Raw genomic sequence first — 19,959 nt, 5'->3', positions numbered from 1 at the left:
GGCTAATTTTTTTGTATTTTTAGTAGAGATGGGGTTTCACCGTGTTAGCTAGGCTGGTCTCGATCTCCTGACCTCGTGATCCGCCTGTCTTGGCCTCCCAAAGTGCTGGGATTACAGGCATGAGCCACTGCACCCGGCATAAACAATTTTAAAAATGTATTAGGAGAGTAGAAAGTCAAAGCCAATTGTTTAAGCTCTTCTTTTCAGTGTAGAAACTTAGTTTTTAAAAGTTGAAAAGGGTTTGCTTCATCTTCAGAAGTAATGGTCTCTGGATCAACAATACCATAATGAAGCTGGGCATGGTGGCTCATGCCTGTAATCCCAGCATTTTGGGAGGCCTAGGCGGGCAGATCACTGGAGGCCAGGAGTTCGAAACCAGCCTGGCCAATGTGGCAAAACTCTGTCCTGTCTTCACTATTAATAAAAATACAAAAAAGTTACCCAGGTGTGGTGGCACATGCTTGTAATCCCACCTACTCGGGAGGCTGAGGCATGAGAACTGTTTGAATCTGGAAGGCAGAGATTGTAGTGAGCTGAGATCTCGCCACTGCACTCCAGCCTGGGTGACACAGCGAGACTATGTCTCCAAAAAAAAAAAAGTACCATATTGTATCACTACATCTGTTTTAAACATGACTGTATTTAACACATCTGTAGGCTGCTGTGTTTTACACCCTGCATCAACAAAAAGTGTAGGGAAAAATAAAAGGAAGTGGATAGTAAAACAAAGATACTTGCCGTATTCTGAAAGACATAACAGTCTGGTAACTCACGGGAATGAATTGTTTGTAGGTCAATGCCTTTAAGATGAAAGGAGATTTCAACCTGTAAGAGCCTGAATAAAATATATTGAAAGGTATAAATTGTCATAATCTTACTATACTATTATCCTTCTCCCACCCTCATCTCTTGGGGAATAACACTTTAAAATGTATTTACCGATAAAATTCCAGTCTGAAGAATGATGAGTTCTTCCAGTCCGGAGGGTCCTTGGAGAGGTCCTGAAGGTCTAAGTGAACACAATCTAGGGCAATGAAAGAACAAGAAATGGTTGTTTCAGGCAGGAATTGGGTGCTAAAACTAGTGGTAAAGGTGTTACAAGAAGCAGGTTACTTAGGGAGTTTCAAAGTATCTCCCTAGAAAATACTTACCAATTATTCAGGAAAAATGATAGTAACCTCACAGTGGAGAACCTGGCAGGCACCACACTAACCCAAGTGATCAAAGTTACATCACAATAGTGAGATAAACAGACATGTACCTCCTGATACAATGAACGGAGAAGCATATGACATCACTTGTGTGGTATTCCTGCCAAAAAATGTATAACCCCAATCTAGTCATGAAGAAACAGAAAAACCCAATGTGAGAGACACTCTACTCTTTAAATGTATCAATATCATAAAAGTTAAATAAACAAAATCCAAGAAACGTTAGACTAAAAAGACTTGACATGACAACTAAATGGCAGATGTTATCCTGAATAGGATCCTGGAGTTGAGTGCAGTTTTCATTTTATGATAAAGAACATTAGGAAAATTTATGAAATGTGAATAGGGTTTATAGATTACAGTATTGTACCAATGTTAACTCATTATTTTAAGGACTGTATAGTGGTTGTGCAGGAGAATGTTCTCTTTTTGGGGAAATGCACACTGAAGTATTTAGGGGCAAAGGAACAGCATGTCTGCACCTCCAGAAGAAATATTTATGCATAGAAAGAATGATCAAGCAAATGTGATAAAATGTTAGTACTGGCCAGGCGCGGTGGCTCACGCCGGTAATCCCAGCTCTTTGGGAGGCCAGGGTGGGCAAATCATGAGGTTAGGAGTTCGAGACTAGTCTGACCAACATGGTGAAACCCTGTCTCTCTAAACATACAGAAATTAGCCGGGCATGGTGGTGGGCGCCTGTAATCCCAGCTACTCAAGAGGCTGAGGCAGGAGAATTGCTTGAACCTGGGAGGCGGAGGTTACAGTGAGCCGAGATCACACCACTGCACTCCAGCCTGGGCGACAAGAGCAAAACTCCATCTCCAAAAAAAAAAAAAAAAAAAGTTAGTATTGGGGAAATCTGGATGAAGGGTATACAGGAAATTTTTGTGCTATTTTGTAACTTTTCTGGTAAGTCTGGCACTTTTTCAAAGTAAAAAAAATAAAGAGAAAGAAAAAGAACACAGGTTGTGTTCAAGTAAAAACAAATTACGAGCTGTAAATGATAGAAGAATGATTCCAAGAACCTCACATAAAAATTAGTCTCATTATTGTGTAGGCTAACACCCTTGTTTTATAGAGCAGGAAACAAGAAGCTCTAAAGACAAGCACCTTTCAAGGCCACAGAAACCTAGTGACAGAATTGGTATGAAATCAGCATGGGTGACCCTCGCCCAGGCTGTTGCTGCCCCTTCCATGCTGACTTTGAAATGGAAAAGTCAGGGCCTTGTGCAGTGCCTGGCACCTAGTAGGTGTCCATGAATCTTGGAAAACTCACTGGCTGATTCTTTAAAAGTGTTATTCCACAACTGCAACTCTTAATTTGCCTATTTATCCTTCCAACTAGAGTATAAGGTCTTTGAGATCAAGAGCACAACTTTGTTGCACCTTGCTAAACGCCCACTGCCTAGCATCTAGCTGGCACTCAAAATATGTCCTGATACACGGGATACACTTATGTTCACTGAAAATTAGATGTCCTGAGCCCAAAACAGGGCCCAGAGCTGAACAGACAACTCAATAGACATAATATTTTTAAAAGACATTTGCAGACAATGTGTCTCCCTGTGTTTGGCAGATGGAGTATTAGTGTCAGAAAACAATTCAATGTTGGTTTTCCTGACTAGACCTTAATGAGTACAGTGAGGGCAGTTGGTCAAAAGAAACTTGTTTTTAGGCAGGAAAAGACTGATGACAGAAATAACAAAAACATATTGGGCACTTAACTCCATACCAGACACTGTGCTGTACTTTATATGTTATCTCAATTAATGCATCATCCCATTTAATCTTCAAAGCAATCTTGTGTGATAGGCACTATTACTGCCATTTCACAAATGAACAAACCAAGGTCCAGAGAGGCCAAGAAACTTCCTCAAGGTCATATAGGTAGCTACTCGCTATCCAAAAGTTAAATCTACTTGTGCTTGGTTCTAGAGCCTGAGCTCTACCAGTGCACTGAGAAGGTTGACCTCTGAGCACATATTTTAGAAGAACTTCAAAGACCCAGGCTCCGTACTCAACTCATTCGTTTATTCGGTAAATATTTGCTGAAAGCCAGGCACTGTGCTAGGCACTGAAGCTAAAGCAATGAACAAGACAGACACGGTCACCATCTTCATGGAGCTCACATTCTAGTGGGGGAAATAACAATAAGCAAAAATATATACAAGATAATTTCACAGTGTGAGAAGTACTTTGAAGATAAAGTGAACAAGAATAACTAAGAGGGTGATATGGTTTGGCTGTGTCCCCAACCAAATCTCGTCTTGAATTGTAGTTCCCATAATCCCCACATGTCGTGGGAGGGACCCAGTAGGAGGTAATTGAATCATGGGGGCAGTTACCCCCATGCTGCTGTTCTTGTGATAATGGGTGAGTTCTCATGAGATCTGATGGTTTTATAAGAGGCTTTCCTCACTTTGCTCTGTACTTCTCCCTCCTGCCACCATGTGAAGAAGGATGTGTTTGCTTCCCCTTCCACCATGATTGTAAGTTTCCTGAGGCCTCCCCAGCCCTGCAGAACTGTAAGTCAATTAAACCTCTTTATAAATTACCCAGTCTTGGGTATGTCTTTATTAGCAGCATGAGAACAGACTAATACAGAGGGAGAGTCCACCTTAGGAAAGATAGTTAGGGAATGACTTTAAAGGTGCAAAAGGTGTTTGAACTGAAACCTTTTTCCTAAAAGGAAAAAGAACCAGCTCTGCATAGATCCAAATAGGAAAAAAAAAAAAAAAATCAAGCACTAAGGCCTCCAAGCAAGAAAGAGCCTGGCTTGCTCAGCAAACCGCAAGGATGCTACAACAGAAATGTGAGGACAGGGGTCTGGAGAGGCAGGCAGAAGGCTAGTTTCTACAAGGACTTGTGGATTTTATTCTAAATGGGATGGGAAGCCACTAATGATTTTTAAGCCTGGAAGAGGTATGACCTGATTTACCACTGCGGTTTCTGCTGGGCAGGGAAGAGGCTGGTAGAGGCAAGACCAGAAGCAGGGAGACCATCTAAGCAAGTAGTGGCTTGGATGACAATGGTGGCAGTGAAAATGGGGAAACTGACAACTTCAAGGACAGGGCTTGAATAACCAAGGTTATTACAGTATGATATGAAAATGTTGGTATCATTTTCAAAATCGGGAAGTCTAAGAAAGAAACAGCTTGGGCCACAGGGTAGGTAGGGAGATGGGGGAGGCTTAAAATGTTCTGTTTTAGACACAGCAGTTTTGAAATTCCTATTAGGCAACACAGCGGAGTTGTCAGATGGTCAGTTGGATATATGAGGAGCGTGGAGCTCAGGGAAGTTTGGATTTGAGATGCAAATTTGGGTACACCTTTCTAGAGAAAGGGCACAACTCCTTGGAAACTGAAAGGAGTGGGTCCTGCTGCTCTGGTGAGGGTTTTAACTGTGGCCTCACCTCTGTACTCCTTTGTAACACAAGGGTGAAAATAAGTGGAAGGAAGTTATGCAAGAAGCTTTGAAGACATGATGGCAAGAAGATAAGGGTGTTCTTTCTATCTGGCACACTTCTCCAGTAAGCATCAGCTGGACACAGGGATGGAAGAGGCTGGGGACTAATGGTGATTGAGTGGATCCAGTTGAGAAGGGAGGAGAGGCAAGCATTCTGACAGCTTTTGTAATGTGATATTGATGCACAAAGATTTCTAAGTAGGATCCAGAAGGCACTGAAGGCAGGAGGTGGTGATGGACAGTGAAGAATTGGATGAAGTCAGTAAAAAGAGATGTCTATGTGAAGTCAAAGATCTTTAGTTGGAGATCACTGAACCAGTGCTTCAAACATTTAACGTGTGTGAACCACTTGGGGAGCTTGCTGCTAAGAAGCACTTTTGGATTCAGTGGCTCTAGGGCACGGCCTGAGATTCTGCATTTCTCATAAACTCCCAGCTGATGCCCATGTTGCTGGGTTTTCAGTAGGAAAGACCTACTGTCACTAAATCATTACATGACTTAGTTGCTTACCTTGATTGAGCATCAGTTTCCGCAACTGTAAAGGTCAAAATGATGATATTTAAGGTCCTCCTACCTCTAACATTCTTATTCTAAGGTGAAGTAAAAAAAAAAAAAAGAAAGTTAAACTGATCTGAATAAACAACTATATTCTGAAAGAAGAAACACGTTTGAGCTCTCTGTGCCACACACTGTCCTAGGCCTTTTTCTCCTGTATTTCATTTATTCTAAGATGCAACTTTTTTTACTTTTAAGCATCTCTAAAGCAGATGAGTCTTTCAAAAAAATGGTATCTTAGATTCACAGAAATTGAACAGAATTCTGTTAGTTAATTTTACACTATTTGTAAAATTTGCCTTATAAAAGTCTGTTTGGTTGTTCAAATTTTGTGTGATTTTGTATTATAGGGTTACGCTTTGTTTAAATACTCATTCAGAACTCTCTGAAGTCTGGCTGACTTTCCACTTATAGCCATTGCTACCAAGGCCGCCAAGTACATGGTAGCAACAAAACTGAGTTTGTTTGTTTTGTTTTGTTTTTTCAAGATAGCAAAGGCCCTAAATAAAACATCAAACTTCAAGCAGAATAAACTGATATCTACAGTAACAGCCTCATAACTCAAATGAATATGAATCTCACAGAATACTCCAGCCAAAGAAATAATCCTTTCAGGGGGAGGGTAGATTCCTGCTGTTCTTAAAACAGCAGGAAAAACGAAATGGTCATAATGTCTCATGCTAAGAACATGCGGAAAAGAATATAAGACACTCAAAAATTGTATTACAGAAAATGAAACACTATATTAAAAAGCTAGTTACTCAAATGTTATTTTTTTTTCAAGAAGGAATTTCGCTCTTGTTGCCCAGGCTGGAGTGCAATGGTGCAATCTTGGCTCACCGCAGCCTCTGCCTCCTCGGTTCAAGCAATTCTCCTGCCTCAACCTCCCGAGTAGCTGGGATTACAGGCATGTGCCACCATGCCTGGATAATTTTGTAATTTTAGTAGAGATGGGGTTTCTCCATGTTGGTCAGGCTGGTCTCGAACTCCCGACCTCAGGTAATCCGCCCGCCTTGGCCTCCCAAAGTGCTGGGATTAAGGGTGTGAGCCACTGCGCCCGGCCAAACATTTTTTGACAGGATTCATAACAGTCCTCCCAATGAGGCTGACCTGGAAAGCTGTAGTTCTCGAGACAGAACCAGGAGGGATATACCCATTACCATAAATTAAGGGAAACACTAATCTTGATCTACACAATCAGCTGTGCAGCTAAATATAAGCCTGCCAGGAAAGCTGGGTGTGTAGGCAAATATCTGTGTTTAGAACACTGAAGGATGATTCCGATAATAGTAAAGATAGTGCAAAATTGATGAGTAGTTAATCTGGAACAGCTTCTGCTAATTCACCTACATCAACTATAGTGCCAAATGAATGAAGTCAAACTCAATCTTATTTATATCTGCAGGCTTCCTTCAATGTATCCAACGAAAGAGGGCCTAAAATCTAGTATCACATATTTGAAAAATTTTCATTATACCTTTTGGGTATGTCAGAAGATTCTCTTTGACAAGCTATATTTAATAAGTCAAAGAATACAGTTAACATATTTAAGCAATCTCTGTTAAAATAAACTCATTAATAACCAACCTCTGTCCATTTAGTTAAACATAGTCCATATTCTGAGAGAAATGAAATGAACAAGGGAAAGACTGCCCAATGGGCAGGAAATAAATCCTGCTTTCCAGCATTGCCAGTGCTATCTAGCCACTGATATGACTTTGGCCACATTTCTTTAATCAATTTTCCAAGAAAAATCAATTGAGAAAAACAGTATATGAATCACTGGGAAACCACTGTATGGTACATCCAATTAGAGTCACATATTTTTAAAAGGACAAGGGACAGATGGCTTACTTGAAACAGAGGGTAACAGGACAAGTCCTACTGTCACAGTTACTGGAATCACCTACAGGGAAGAGCATAGCTGACCACCCAGGTAAAAGATTAAAACAGGGTTAGCCCCTGTAGGTGGACTACCAAATAGATCTCAGGTTAGCAGAAGCTTCCAGGGAGTTAAGACAAGTGACGTGTGACATTTCAATGTTGCCAGCTACAGGACCAGGTAACTCTCCTCTAGATGGTCTCTGAAAGCACCCTGGGAGCCAGATACCACATGTGCTGGCTTATGGGCTGGTTCTTTCAGAGTCAAGAGCACAGACACATTTACTCACGAAGAGATTCTGAGCGAGCAGCCTATAGAAACAATTAAAACCTTTGTCTTATAGGGTATTCTCCTGTTGTGTCATCAAGGCACCTTAAGATCAGATTATAGGGAGTACGATCAAATGAACTCATCAATGTGAAGCTCTAATTTTAATAAAAGCATTCTAAATTTAAACTGTTGTAGAATCCCTACTCCTGAACTGTTAGTACTTAAGGAGCCACAACTGATTAATCTTTGCAACCCCAGCACATAAAACTGAGTGCTCTGGACATGATGACTACACACCAGAGGTTTGTTGAGTGAATAACAAAACAATACAATAATAAAACAATATTTAAAAAAAAAAAGTCTCAACCAAACACCTCGCATTTACATACTGTATGCTCTTAAATGCTTAACAAAATAGCACAAAACAATTCGACTTGATTAGCCATTAACTTGTTGCCAAGGGATCTCCTAAGACAGAAAATGAGTTACTAATCACAATTCACCTTTGAAGAGCATTTCTGTATTTTACAAATTATAAAAACAAGTGTACAAAGCATCTTTACATATATTATTTCATTTAACACATACAGACCATTTTTTCAAAAAGCCTAATCATCCCCTCATAGGGTAAAAAACCCAAAAAACAGGACCTGTGAATATACCCCAAAACCAACTATCTTTTGAGTTGCTCTAAATAGATCCACAAATGCTGTCCCTGTCCCATCGCTACAACCCCACAATTTCCTGAGCCAAAGCCCCTCTGCAGGCCAATGTTGGAGTGTCAGCCCCTGACAGGTCAGCTGTCACTAAAGCAAAGTTGTTCCATCTGGGTTGCTAGCACATGAGGGCATTTTTGCTCTTACCAGAAGACGATAAAGGCACATCATGAAATTATCACTGCATTACCGAGCTCAATGTTGTTGTCAATATTCAGTGTCTCATTAGAAGGAAACATGGTCCCTTTCTTGTAATGCTGCTTACAGACTTTTAAGCCAATTCTATTGTCTTCATTTTCTCCATAACCAAGGGTCCCCAGGGTAATGTCCTTTAGCTGATGATACTATTAGAAAATAGTCAAATAAAAACCACATATGACCTTTTAAAACTTTGATCAGAGGTTATAGCATATAGAATGTACTTTTAGTTACTCTGTATTGTTTACATCATGTCCCTCAATAGAACTTCCCAATTTAAAATACTACAAAGAAATCTTCTCAGGTTGTTCAGCAAGACACTGCCTCACAGAACTCGAAACTAAACATGGTGATGGATGGCTCCCACCTCACTCAGCCAAAGCCAAGGTCCTGCCTTATCTCTAGGACCTCAGCTCCTACTCCAGTTCCTTGGTTCTCCCACACCCGCAAAGCTGAACTGGCCTCCAGGCACTTCCTGGAGCTCACACGCCTATTTTCGCCTCTGGCCTTTGCTGTTCCCTCTGCCTGAAGACCCATGTACATAGCCGCTGGGTTTACTCACTCCTTCAGCTCTCAATTCCACACCTCAATGAGGCCTTCCCTCCCTAAGCCAAGGAAAATTGCAAACATACATCAAAACATCACATTGTAACCCATAACTATATACTGGGTACAATTATGCCCTGTCAAATAAAAATAAAATAAATGCAGTAAAAAAGAAAGAAAGAAAGAAAATCACAAACATCTATCACCACATCCAGGCACTTCACATCTCCTTCCCTGCTTTACTCCTTAGCAGTTATTACTTTCTAACATCTACTGAGGACATGAGCCATCCACACTCCACAGCTTACATCAATGACTCACATGAACCAACATTAGCTTACTACTTGAGCTTACATTAACATGGCTTTACTGTTGGCTATCTGCACTAATAGGCCTTTACTAGCTCTATCTTCATTAATATGACTTTACTATTGCTGAAAATTTTTGCCCTGGACCATAAAAGTCCCTGTATTATTTCAGGAAAATCCAAAAACTCATTGAAATAGATATCAATTGGAAGATTTTGTCTGAAAACAACTCCAAGATTCTTTGAAACTGCCTCCCCAATCCTCACCTTGCCATGTTCATCAGTCCTAAATTATTATATCATCATCCTTACCTAATTCTAATCAAGCTCCCCTCACATTAAAGAACTCCCTCCTTACCAAAGGCAATATGGCATCTGATCAATACAGCATCTCCCTTACCACTTTAAGTAATAAGCTCAGCTTTGCTCATCAACATGTTTTTTGTGTGGTGTTCTCAGGGAGCCAGCATTTGATACTACACATTTCACTTCTTTTTGTCTAACTCTTCCTTCTAGAATCAAGCTCTATAAAGGAAGGTGTTTTGTCTGTTTTATTCACTGCTGCATCCTCAATGTCTGGAATAACACCTGCTACATATTAGATACTTCAATGTTTTTTGAATGAACGGAAAAGAACGGGAACAGTTTCTCTTTCCTAAATTTTTTTTTCTTTTTTTTTTTTTTTTGAGATGGAGTCTTGCTCCGTCGCCCAGGCTGGAGTGCAGTGACCGGATCTCAGCTCACTGCAAGCTCCGCCTCCCGGGTTCACGCCATTCTCCGGCCTCAGCCTTCCGAGTAGCTGGGACTACAGGCGCCCACCACCTCGCCCGGCTAGTTTTTTTGTATTTTTTTAGTAGAGACGGGGTTTCACCATGTTAGCCAGGATGGTCTCGATCTCCTGACCTCGTGATCCGCCCATCTCGGCCTCCCAAAGTGCTGGGATTATAGGCTTGAGCCACTGCGCCCGGCCTCCTAAATTATTTCTCAAGTCTACAAATCTGCTTTCTCAGACCTGTCTAGATACAACTATTTTATGTTCCATATTCTTAAGATTCAGCTAGGGTTATTAATGCTAAAACATCACAATTAAGGCCACAGAATCCTTGATTGTTTGTTTATTTATTTTATTATTTATTTATTTCTGTAGAGATGGGGTTTCACAATGTTGCCCAGACTGGTCTCAAACTCCTGGACTCAAAGGATCAACCCACTTTAGCCTCCCAGAGTGCTGGGATTGCAGGCATGAGTCACCATGCCAGGCTGGAATCTTTGATTTTATACTAAGCTTTCATCAAGCCTTCTGAGATTAAAAATCTACTCTTGCTATTTGATCTGGGGTAATTTTCCAAAAGCTGTAGGTATGAAGTGATAAATTAAAAAGATAAATCTTTTTTAAAAAGTCAAAATAGGAAACTCTTTTGTGTGGAAATGTAGCTTCAGAAGCCGGGTGCGGTGGCTCACGCCTGTAATCCCAGCACTTTGGGAGGCCGAGGCAGGCGGATCATGAGGTCAGGAGATCAAGACCATCCTGGCCAACACGGTGAAACTCTGTCTCTACTAAATATACAAAAAATTAGCTGGGCGTGGTGGCGGGTGCCTGTAGTCCCAGCTACTCGGGAGGCTGAGGCAGGAGAATGACATGAACCCTGGAGGTGGAGCTTGCAGTGCACTCCAGCCTGGGCAACAGAGGGAGACTCTGTCTCAAAAAAAAAAAAAAAAAAAAGAAAAGGAAAAAAGAAAGAAATGTAGCTTGAGAAATAGCAATAAACATTTTTTGGCAGACTGCAAAACTTACATTAGAATATTTTAACATATGTATAATTTTTGTTTGTTTGCTAAGACAAGGCCACATATCAATACATTGTTAAAGTATAGGTCATTCACAACAAAACACTTGCCTGATTAATAGCAAAAAAGATGCTCTCATAGGCATCCTCCTGAGTATATACACTGCAGCTGTAGTCATCTTCATCTGTACCAGAATATCCTTTCAAAAACAAGTGCTTAAAAGCAACAGTGTTATCTTCTTTGAAAGCAACCACCAGCTGGTTACTTAAACCAAAACGAACAAGCTAAAAAATAAAATAAAATAGAAATACATGAATTATACCATATATCGGGGAGGCAAATGTCTTCTCACTATCATCAACCATTACCTGTAAACATCAGAAAAGAATATCAATTTTTTTGGTTTATACTAATAGCATCAATGTCAAAATACAAGTCCCACAGAAGAATAACCCCATCAAGCTACACCAGCAATTCAAAGTAGCACAAAATTAGAAAAGATTACTGCTCCCAATGACTAGTGACCCTACTGGCCTTTAATTAAGAAAGAAAGAATTCAAATCAGCTAAGTCTCAATCCATTTTTCTCATACTTGGATTTCAAGTTAATTGTTTTCAAAATAGATTACTTAGTAAAGCAGTAACTCATCGTATTGATTTAAGATTTAGAAATTGGCTGGGCGCGGTGGCTTGAGCCACCGCACTTTGGGAGCACTTTGGGAGGCCAAGACGGGTGGATCACGAGGTCAGGAGATCGAGACCATCCTGGCTAACACGGTGAAACCCTTCTCTACTAAAAAATACAAAAAACTAGCCGGGCGAGGTGGCGGGCGCCTGTAGTCCCAGCTACTCGGGAGGCTGAGCCAGGAGAATGGCTTAAACCCGGGAGATGGAGCTTGCAGTGAGCTGAGATCCAGCCACTGCACTCCAGCCTGGGCGACAGAGTGAGACTCCGCCTCGGAAAAAAAAAAAAAAAAAGATTTAGAAATTGTAGTATTTTTTAAAATCACAACTATGTTTTACATATGTCTTTTAAAAGTGTTTTTTGAAAAGTAGCCTACATAAATACTTACTCCAGCTAGGAGGTAATAGTTGTCAAAAGAATTCAATTAATTCAGCTCTGTAAGAATTCTTGTATAAAATTTACATCTGAGAGTTTCCCTCACCAAATTCTACAGTATCAAAGCACATGAAAGAATAACAGAGCATGCTTTACTTGCATGAAGTCAAACCCATTCACTGTCACCAAGCATCCACCTACTCCCGAAAAATGCCCACTTATTCTCCCTTTCATTGTAATTGTATTCTGGTAGAATTTAGGCACCCAAGGGCTCTCTTCACCAGAAGTGAAAGTTTTCTTCTTGGAACCCAAAAATGGAGGAAATTAACACCAAAAGTTTACAAAAAACCCAGGAAACTACACACACAGCTACACAAATACCCCATCACGCACGCACTCCCACATGCACAAGCGTATATTCACACTCTCTCACATGCATGCACTCTTATTCGTGTCCTCTCTGTCTCTCTTACATACACACACAGGCAGTGATGGTAGTCAAATCTCTATAAGCCCTGTCCTACACACCTCTCCCCACCTCCCTAAGTGATCTCTTCAGCTGCCTAATAAAACAATGAGACTAGAAGGTTTGCCCCAAGTCCTCACTCAACTAAGCCACCAAATTTTGGGACTGTTTTCTTCATACGTAAAATTAGCAAGTGTAACTAGAAGACACTGACAGTTCTGTTATTTGTTGTCATTCCATGGTTCAATATGATACATCTAAACAATAATATACAAGACACAATTCTGAACAATTCAGATAAAACTAATGTTAATTTAGCCGCGTGAGGTGGTCTGTGGCTATAGTCCCAGCTGCTTGGGAGGCCGAGGTGGGAGGATCACTTAAGCCCAGGAGTTCAAGGCTAGCCTTGGCAATATAGCAGGACCTGTCTCTAAAAAAATAAAGTAAAATAGCTAATATTAATTTGCATATGCAAACAACATATAGGCATAAGGTTTTTTCATGGTTTACATTTTTTAGCTTTTATATTTTGTCGTTTTAAAAATACTAAACGATTAGGAAAAATCGTCACCATTTTCAGCAATTATTATATACCAGATACTGTGCTAACTGCTTTACATGCAGTGTCTCCTTTACCCCAAGTGGTCTATGAAAATGTTACTACTGTTATCCCATTTTACGTATGTGGAACCTGAGATTTAGCTTCATTAAATTGCCTAACTCACCTAACCAGAATGGAAGCCAAGTCTAATTCCAACGTCATCTGTGTTATGCTATAAAAACAACTTCCTTCTGCTGAAAAAGTTTTTTGGGATGCTTCTTATAACGAATTTAAGTGCTAGCTTTTCAAAATTAGGAAAGGCAACTATCACTTGAGAATGTACACAGATGCTACTGTTCAGCATTTGAGACTCACCATGTCACATTCCTCAAATGCCATGTCAAAGGATTGTGCAACTGCTAAAACTCAGCTATTCTAAGGAAAACATCAGATAAGAAGTCCCACATCATTCCAACTTGTGCTGAAAATTAAGCAACAGAAGGTTATAAGTTCTAAGCATGTGATTTCTGTCAATGGTGCCTGTAGAAGCCAGAAAAGGTCATGTTGCTCTTGAAAGCTAAAATGTAAACCAGGGAAACAACACACACATGATTGCTTCAAAGTTTTATTAAAACTACTGACCCATATGAAAAAACTGGTATACACACCACACATGAATGAAGTTCTTCAATCAAAGTTTGTTGAGTGCTTACTCTGAGTCAAGCTGGGATACAATGTGGAAAAGAACAACACTGCATGGTACTGAATAACAACTCTTATCTATTGAGAACCAGGCATTGTGCTAAAATTTACTATTTTTCATTTAATTCTCAATACCCTATGAGGGAGCTATTACACTGTGCTCTGCAAGGACAGGAATGTTTTTCCTTTTTCCCTACTATTATATACTCAGGAAATGAAATAATGCCCATCACAATGTCAAACACTGAATCAGCTGATGAATATAATCCCATTTGATACATCTGAAGTCAAGTAATTTATCCAGGTTGGAATATCCAGAAAATGTTAGAGTAAGGATCTGGACCCAGGTCTGTTTGATTCTAGAGTCTGTTTGTTCTCTCAACCTCTTGGCCCCACAACCTCTTAAACTGAAATGCTGCCAATTTAACTCTAGAGGCAGGGATATTAGACCCATTCGTCCCACATTAATAGTGAAGCTAAAGAAACAACAACAAAAAAAAATGTGAACTAGGGAATGAACAAATTGACCATGAAAGTAGTATATAGTTTGCTGATATTTGAAGCCACAACCTTAAACTCAGAGCTCATCAAAACTCAGCTTTGGGGATGAGAGGACTCTGTTGTAATCTCTGCTTGGAACCTCCCCTATCTGGCATCAGGAGCAAGAAATTTCCTCCATTCTATTCATAGAACAAGCCAAGATCAAAACACATGGCCCAGCACTGGGGAAGGTTGGGATTTTTATATCATCTCTTAAAGGAGACAAATCCTGGGGAGGAAACTGCAAAGTCCCTTTCTTGTTATGACAGAACCAAACACTCACTGCAGAGTAAGAGTAAGGGAAGATGGTATTGTCCAAATGACTGGGGTTTTTTTTTAAAGGCGTTGACAGCAAAATGCATCCTAGTCCCATTAATTAGACATTAAGATTTGCTGAGAGTATGATACAAGACAGAAAAATAATTACTTATAAGTGTAGTCTGGCAGAGATTGTGAATTTAAGGCCTCATTATGAAATCAATGTAGGATACAATATTCTGTACCAGGTAAAAACAAGATGCTGCTCTAATTATGTACAAAAGATATGGGAGAGAAAGAGTAGAACTAGCAAAAGAATGTAGACACCTCCCTCAAGATTGTAAATTACTGCAGAATTCAGAGTAAGAATTTAAAAATTTTTTTTCTTTCTCATCAGCCCTCATACCCATCCCATTAGACTTGAGGATGGAGCACAAAAAAAAAAAAAAAAAAAAAAAAAAAAGAAAAAAAAAAAAAGAGAGGGAGGGAAAAGTGAGATATTATGCAAGGAATGGTAAACAAGAAATCTGCTCCAATTAGCTATCACCCAAATAGCAAAATTTGTTAGAATGATCCTATATGGAAACAAAAGTTTAATCCTTCCCAATTTTATTAGGGGAAACAGGGTATGCCCATATGAAAAGTAAACTATAGTTCCCAGAAATATTTTGTTATTTAAAGTAAAATTAGTAGGCCGGGCACAGTGGCTCATGCCTGTAATCCCAGCCCGTTGGGAGGCCAAGGCGAGGGGACTATTTGAAACCACAAGTTCAAATATAGTCTGGGCAACAAAGCAAGACCCCATCTCTACAAAAATAAAATAAAAAGCCAGGTGCAGTGGCATGTGCCTTTAGTCAGCTGTTTAAAAGGCTGAGGTGGGAAGATCTCTTGAGCCCAGGAGTTCGAGGTTGCAGTAAGCTATGATTGTGTCACTGCACTCCAGCCTGGTTGACACAGAGAGACCCCACCTTGAACAAATAATAAAAAATAAAATCAGTCATGTAGACAGGAAGAAGTACTAAAGAAAACCATGTGCTGGATGCTCAGGCAAGACCCAGTGGGAGAGATGGGACTTCAAATAGTACCTGAAAGGTGAGGGAGAAAAAGAATCACCCTGGACTTGGAGGAACAAACAGGATGTGGAAGAGAATCATTGGGTTGGCCTCTCTGACTGGGATTTGGGTAGGAAATAGCAGATGAAAACTTGTTGGAAAGACAAGTTGAAGGAGACTGGAACTCTTTGAATTCCAGGCTAGAGAGGTGAAATTTTCTTCTTGGAAAGTAGGGTTTTTGTGTTTTGTTTTTTGTTTTGTTTGTTTTTTTTTGAGACGAGTCTCGCTCTGTCGCCCAGACTGGAGTGCAGTGGGCCATCTCAGCTCACTGCAAGCTCTGCCTCCCAGGTTCATGCCATTCTCCTGCCTCAGCCTCTCCAGTAGCTGGGATTACAGGCGCCCGCCACCACGCCCAGCTAATTTTTTGTATTTTTAGTAGAAACAGGGTTTCACCGTGTTAGCCAGGATGGTCTCGATCTCCTGACCTCGTGATCCACCCGCCTCGGCCTCCCAAAATGCTGGGATTACAGGAAGTAGGGTTTTGAACAGGAGAGTGACACAGTAAAGTTTCTGAACAGGAGAGTGACACAATAAAGGCTATTCTACGAAAAGTTAAGGTGATATTAGCATCGAATGTATATGGATAAGAAAGGTAGGCATAAGACAAAGCTAGAAGCAGCCTAATTAACTGATCTATATTCCTACACTGCAAATTCTGAGGACAGGACCTATATCTAGAATAGATACATTATTGGTTGCCAAGACCAAAACTTCAAAACCAAGAATGAGAATGAAAATAAGCTAACAATAAGCATACACATTTAACAATGTCTTTGCATCTCAACCTTGTTGTTTCTTTGGAAGTAACTTGCTTTCCCTAAACTTGAGCTGGTACATATGGCATGTCATACACTGAAAAGCCTCTTTATGAACACAGAATAAAGAAGCAACTCTAATTATGGCAGGGACCTTCTCCCATTTCTAAAACTACATAAAGGTATTTTTAAGTATTTATTTTTATGTTCCAGAAATAACATCTTACACACCTCTACACTGATAACAGAATGATTATTTGCCAATAGAGCCACATATCCCTAATCAGTTTAAAAGGGCATATGTTTCAAATATAGTTAACTATGGCAATGATTCCCAACCTTGTTGACACCAGGGACTGGTTTTGCGGAAGACAATTTTTCCAGGGACTGGATTGGGGGAATGGTTTCAGGATGATTCAAGTGCATTACATTAGTTGTGCATTTTATTTCTATTATTACTACATTGTAATATATAATGAAACAATTATACAACTCACCATAATGTAGAATCAGTGGGGGCCCTGAGCTTGTTTTCCTGCAAGTAGAAGGTCCCATCTAGGGGTGGTGGGAGACAGTTGACAGATCATCAGGCATTAGATTCTCATAAGGAGCGTGCAACCTAGATCCTTTGAATGTGCAGTTAACAATTGGGTTTGCACTCCTATGAGAATCTAATGCCACCACTGATCTGACAGGAGGCAGAGCTCAGGCAGTACTGCAAGCCATGGGGAGCAGCTATAAAAACAGATAAAGCTTTGCTCCCTTGCCTACCACTCACCTCCTGCTGTGCAGCCTGGTTCCTAACAGGTCCATGGCCCAGGGATTGGGGACCCTTGACCTATAGAGAAGCCTCCCCAATACTGGTTCAGCAATACAGGCCCCAAAACTAGAGGAAAACTCTGATGGCTGTTTTGATGCCGGTAATAAAGAGTTCAACAATATGAACTTGAACAAAAGGTCTAAATGCAGCTTTTGTATAATCCTGATAGTGCCTGGGATCAGTGTTTACTTAGATAGAGCACATTGATACGATACAAGGAAAACTTAGGATTCTGTAAGTCTGAAGACAAAAAAATGCAGATTTTGAAAGTATATTTGAATAAGCTGAGTTTAATAAAGAGACTTCCACAACACAAATGTGTGTCACTCAGACATAGAAACCCCTCACCACAGATCGACATTTATTCAGCATTTACAGAACCTGTACAGAGAGGACCTCAGGATCTCTTACTAAGATTGTCTTCTAAACAGAACTTCAACCTACCCTCTGCTCTCCAGAGTCAACATAATTTTAGTTTTAGGAACTTGAGTGTGGGCTTTTCAGAACAAAAGTCAAGTACAGAACACATGAAAAGAGTTTTGTCTTGGGGTAAGGGAAAAATCAAATGAAATAATAATATAAGTTACCTGTGTGGTGACCATGACTATCTTCAAAATCTGCAAACCCAGTTTCCACGGAATCTGGCATCTGGCTCGGTATTTTTCACAAGGGCTCATGAAGTAAAACTTCAGGTCTTCCCTTAGACATTCTTCTTTCATCTCAGAATCATGATGTGCCATTGCATTTCTGTCACAGAAGATTAATTTTAAATACCCAGGAAAGCCTCTCCCTCAGCTCCTTTTGAAGTAACTTGCTTTCCCTCAACTTGAGCTGGTACATATGGCATGTCATACACTGAAAAGCCTCTTTATGAACACAGCATAAAAAAGAACTCTAGTTATGGCAGGGACCGTCTCCCATTTCTAAAAGTACATGAAAAATTATTCCAGACCCTCTACCTCCTACTTTTCCACGTAGCCACCCATCTTGTTCAAAATGGCCAATCTTGGCCAGGCATGGTGGCTCACACCTGTAATCCCAGCACTTTGGGAGACTGAGGTGGGCAGATCATTTGAGGTCAGGAGTTTGAGACCAGCCTGACCAACATAGTGAAACCCCATCTCTACTAAAAATTCAAAAATTAGCTGGGTGTGGTGGCGGGCCCCTGTAATCTCAGTTACTAGGGAGGCTGAGACAGAAGAATTGCTTGAACCTAGGAGGAGGAGGTTTCAGTGAGCCAAGATCATGCCACTGTACTCCAGCCTGGATGACAGAGTGAGACTCTCTCTCAGAAAATTAAAAATTAAAAACAAAATAAAAAAACAGCCAATCTCAAGAATTATAAAAATTGGATTTTACTTACAAGACTCACCAATTCCTACTTCTTAACACAGAGCATTCACCTGTCACTAGAGAAAGTATGTGTGTTTATGTTTGTGTGAGTGTGTATGTACGAATTGTATGTGAGTGAGTATATGAACAAAAACCAGACAGGACATTTTCATGATACTCCAGGTATGACATTACAGAAACTTAGTATAAATGAATGGAATTAGATTGTTATGGAAGAAGAAAATCTTCGTTCTGTAACTCTGTACTGAGAGAAGGACTATGACCCTTTTTTTGGATAAAGTATCAGTGATTATATGATTCCAGAATATAAATAGCTTCAAAAAGATAAATAGCATCTCTCAATTTAAGCCTAGTCAGGTATTTGTCACTTTACATTAATAAAATTTTGCTTTTACCATTTCAAAGACTCTGGACTCAGGAATGGGCACATGACTCAAGGTAGGCCAAAAAGAACCAATGAGAGATGGTTCACAGGACTGTTATTGTAGTCCCCAAAGTGGGGTGCAGAAAACAATCCATTGGGAGTATAAAAAATATTAGTATTTCCATTTTATTATTTACATTAAAAACTAAAAATTGAACTCCATAATTAGTATAATATAGAATATACATACAACACAGCAATATAACTTACAGCATATGTACACCATAACAAAGAATATACATTATATAACACACAAAAGTAGTATCTAGGAGCATATCATAAAGAAATATATACATGTTGGGACTATTCTGCTCAACTTTTACTGTTAGGTACATAATCAACGAAGTTTGGAGATCACTGACTTCAAGCACAGACTGTGAGTCCAGAATTCCTAAAATCTATCTCACCACCAAAGGAGAGCTTGCCAGAGACTGCAGCTAACACAGAAGATCAGGTAGACAGACACTATGCCTAATAACAATACTTGAATTCCTGGATCCAGCTGTTCCTGAAGTAATCCATCCCAAGTCTTTCCATTTGAGTCAACAAATACCCTTTATGGCTTAAGCCAGTATGAGTTTGACTTCTTGCCTTAGGAAGTATATTGATGGTAAGTGTAAAGAATAAACTCTAGTAAGTTATGCTAATCATTAGAGTTACTCATTTCTTGGAAAGGTTTTATAATTGTGGGTCATTTTTAAGGATTTTTTACTGGAAATATGTAAGTGACATATTTTTATACTGACTGATGATCTATGTTATCTGCCTTGACTGACAAATCTAAAAGAATCCTAAAAGGGGATGCCCATTTTAAGGCTTATTGTCAGTTGTTAATAATTTAAATAGATTTCTAAATATCTTGTTTCTAGGATTAGAGGGCTAAGTTATTCAGAACTATCCTGCTGGAAAGCAAGGAAAAGAGGAAAGAAAGAGAGAAAGCAAGGAAAGAAGGAGAGAGGAAGTGAAGGGAAGGGAGGAGGGAAGGAAG

At 39.9% G+C, this 19,959-nt stretch overlaps 1 protein-coding gene across 2 annotated transcripts in view; it reads right to left on the bottom strand.

Moving 5' to 3' along the window:
* The window catches only part of MCOLN2 (mucolipin 2), a 73,138-nt gene that overhangs the window by 25,987 nt on the left and 27,192 nt on the right, over positions 1-19,959 (bottom strand). For both annotated transcript variants that reach the window (XM_011956116.1, XM_011956117.1), the window contains exons 2-6: positions 17,782-17,941; positions 11,052-11,225; positions 8,293-8,446; positions 940-1,024; positions 739-835 (exon numbers count right to left, since the gene is read on the bottom strand). In XM_011956116.1, the coding sequence (XP_011811506.1) occupies positions 739-835; positions 940-1,024; positions 8,293-8,446; positions 11,052-11,225; positions 17,782-17,941 (670 nt within the window). The remainder of the gene's footprint in view (positions 1-738; positions 836-939; positions 1,025-8,292; positions 8,447-11,051; positions 11,226-17,781; positions 17,942-19,959) is intronic.

The sequence above is a fragment of the Colobus angolensis genome, unplaced genomic scaffold, assembly GCF_000951035.1.
Source record: "Colobus angolensis palliatus isolate OR3802 unplaced genomic scaffold, Cang.pa_1.0 Scaffold41, whole genome shotgun sequence".
Classification (NCBI taxonomy): Eukaryota; Metazoa; Chordata; class Mammalia; order Primates; family Cercopithecidae; genus Colobus; species Colobus angolensis.
This window is presented reverse-complemented; position numbering and strand designations above follow the sequence as displayed.